Below are 2,188 nucleotides of genomic sequence, written 5' to 3'. Positions count from 1 at the left end.
GAGACAAGAGGTCCTGGGTTCAAATTTGGCCTCAGACACTTCCCAGCTGGGTGACCCTGGGCAAGTCACTTGACCCCCATTGCCTGCTCTTACTACTCTTCTGCCTTGGAGCCAATACACAGAAGTTAAGGTTTTTTTTTTTTTTTTAAATTTTTTTTTTTATTTTTAAACCCTTAACTTCTGTGTATTAGCTCCTTGGTGGAAGAGTGGTAAGGGTGGGCAATGGGGGTCAAGTGACTTGCCCAGGGTCACACAGCTGGGAAGTGTCTGAGGCCGGATTTGAACCCAGGACCTCCCGTCTCTAGGCCTGGCTCTCAATCCACTGAGCTACCCAGCTGCCCAGAAGTTAAGGGTTTAAAAAAAAAGTCATTTAACTACGCTGAGGTGCCAAACTCAATTAGAAAGGGATCCCCCGTAGGCCACATACTGACTTAGAAAAGCACAAATTCACATTATCTATCTTCTGTTGTCTTTCATCTATTTTGTTAAACATTTCCCAATTCCTTTTCCTTTCCTTGCCCATCCCATTACATTTTAATCTGGCTCAGCCCTCCCGGCCTGGGTTTGCCACCTTGAAGACTACAAATCGCAGAGAAGGTGCCGATGGATATTGATGGAGGGAGTCTCCCCCCTGGGAATTCCCTCTCCCAATGACGCTCCAGGTCTGGCCCCTCTCCCTGCTCTGGGCGCTGTGATGCATTGTGCCAAGTCCTGGGGACACACATCCAAAGCAAGACAGTCCCTGCCCTCCAGAAGCTGACATCCTAACGGGCCGAAGGGACAAGACTTGGGAGGGACAGACGTGCTTCCTCAGTCTCTTCTTCCTGGCTGAGGAAACTGAGGCCCGAGAGCGATGGAGTCATCTGCTCAAGGTCACACAAGGTACGAGGACCGAGAGAGGCGATTGGGGGCCCCCCAAGGCCATTGATGAAATCCAGCAGGGGGCGGCTGAGTGAGAAAAGCAGACTTTATTGGTGTTATTGACATATTTCTATATACAAACTGACCCATGGACGTCCACGTGTGCTCTCGCACGCACACACCATGCCTTGGTTTCCAACACTAATATTTTTCTCATTAAAAAATTGGACAGGGAGGAAAAACCACCAAACAATTATCCCTCTCAACCCCCAAAGGGAAGAAGACGTGCCTTCCTGAAGCAGATCTAGAGAAAGGCGGAGATGGTCCAGGAGCCAAAGCAAGGCGCGTCCTTGGCGGAAAGGCCTCGGATAGGAGCGACAGGGCAGAAGGGAGCGTGGGCTGATGACCAATGTCAGGCCAAGTCCAGCCCGTCCCTCAGTCTCGGAGGCTCCACCCCGGGGAGAAGGGGAGAAGTTAGCTTGGCCGGACCTCCTCGTGCCTAATAAACCCAAGGAAAGATCTCCGAAGAGAGAGAAGGGCCTGGGCGTCCCGCAGGGGCCGGCCCTAAGCTGAGGAAGGGTCCTTTCCTTGCTCAGCTCGGTCCCTTGGGCGAACACGGAACCCTGCCTTCTAGATGGGAGCTAAATGAAAGGGCTTTCTTCCCCCCGGCCTCTCCAAGAAGCCAGAGCTGCCCAAGCCTTACCTAGCCTACTGGGTGACTCGATGACCCTCGAGGAAGGGCCTCGCACCAAGGAATGAACGACTCCAAATTACATCAGCCTGGCCGTCTCGAGGCTTCCTTCTTTGCTTCCCGGTCTGACCTGCCCTGCTCTTCCTCACCAATGCTTTGCCCAGGCCCCACGTCCCACTGGGGGCGTCATCGCCCCGCATGGCCGCCGGGCTCACGTCTTTGGTTGGTTGAGAGAGATTGTCTGTTCGCTGCCTTATCTGTACCTTATTCTCTCCTCCGGAGAAGATTGGCGGCTCGCTTCGTGCTCCGGGGCATCCACAACAGCCCCCGGAACGGCCTGTCACTTGGGGGTCTTGTGGTCCGTCTGCAGATTTCCTTTTTCCAACCCCAACAATTCCACCGGGTGAGCCAACAACAGTGCGATCCGGTGGCCGCCAGGAGCCGAGTCCGTTTCTTGAAAAACAAAAAGCCTTGCGGATGACGTCAGGACGCCGGAGAGGGGGTGCGGGGGCTTCTCGGGCTTCTCCGTCCTCCCCGGGTGGAACCTTCTTGCAAGACGTCTTGTCCAGGTGATACTCACTGTGAGGACCGAGAGAGAGAGAGACAGAGAGAGAGAGTGAGAGAGAGAGAGAGAGA

At 54.1% G+C, this 2,188-nt stretch overlaps 1 protein-coding gene across 1 annotated transcript in view; it reads right to left on the bottom strand.

Moving 5' to 3' along the window:
- Positions 1-367: 367 nt before the first annotated feature.
- Positions 368-2,188, bottom strand: part of INPP5D (inositol polyphosphate-5-phosphatase D) — a 135,179-nt gene continuing 133,358 nt past the window's right edge. Inside the window, exon 27 of the mRNA XM_044675669.1 lies at positions 368-2,131. Within this exon, the coding sequence (XP_044531604.1) occupies positions 2,129-2,131 (3 nt within the window). The 3' untranslated portion in view covers positions 368-2,128. The remainder of the gene's footprint in view (positions 2,132-2,188) is intronic.

The sequence above is a fragment of the Gracilinanus agilis genome, chromosome 4 (genome assembly GCF_016433145.1).
Source record: "Gracilinanus agilis isolate LMUSP501 chromosome 4, AgileGrace, whole genome shotgun sequence".
In the NCBI taxonomy this organism is placed as follows: Eukaryota; Metazoa; Chordata; class Mammalia; order Didelphimorphia; family Didelphidae; genus Gracilinanus; species Gracilinanus agilis.
This window is presented reverse-complemented; position numbering and strand designations above follow the sequence as displayed.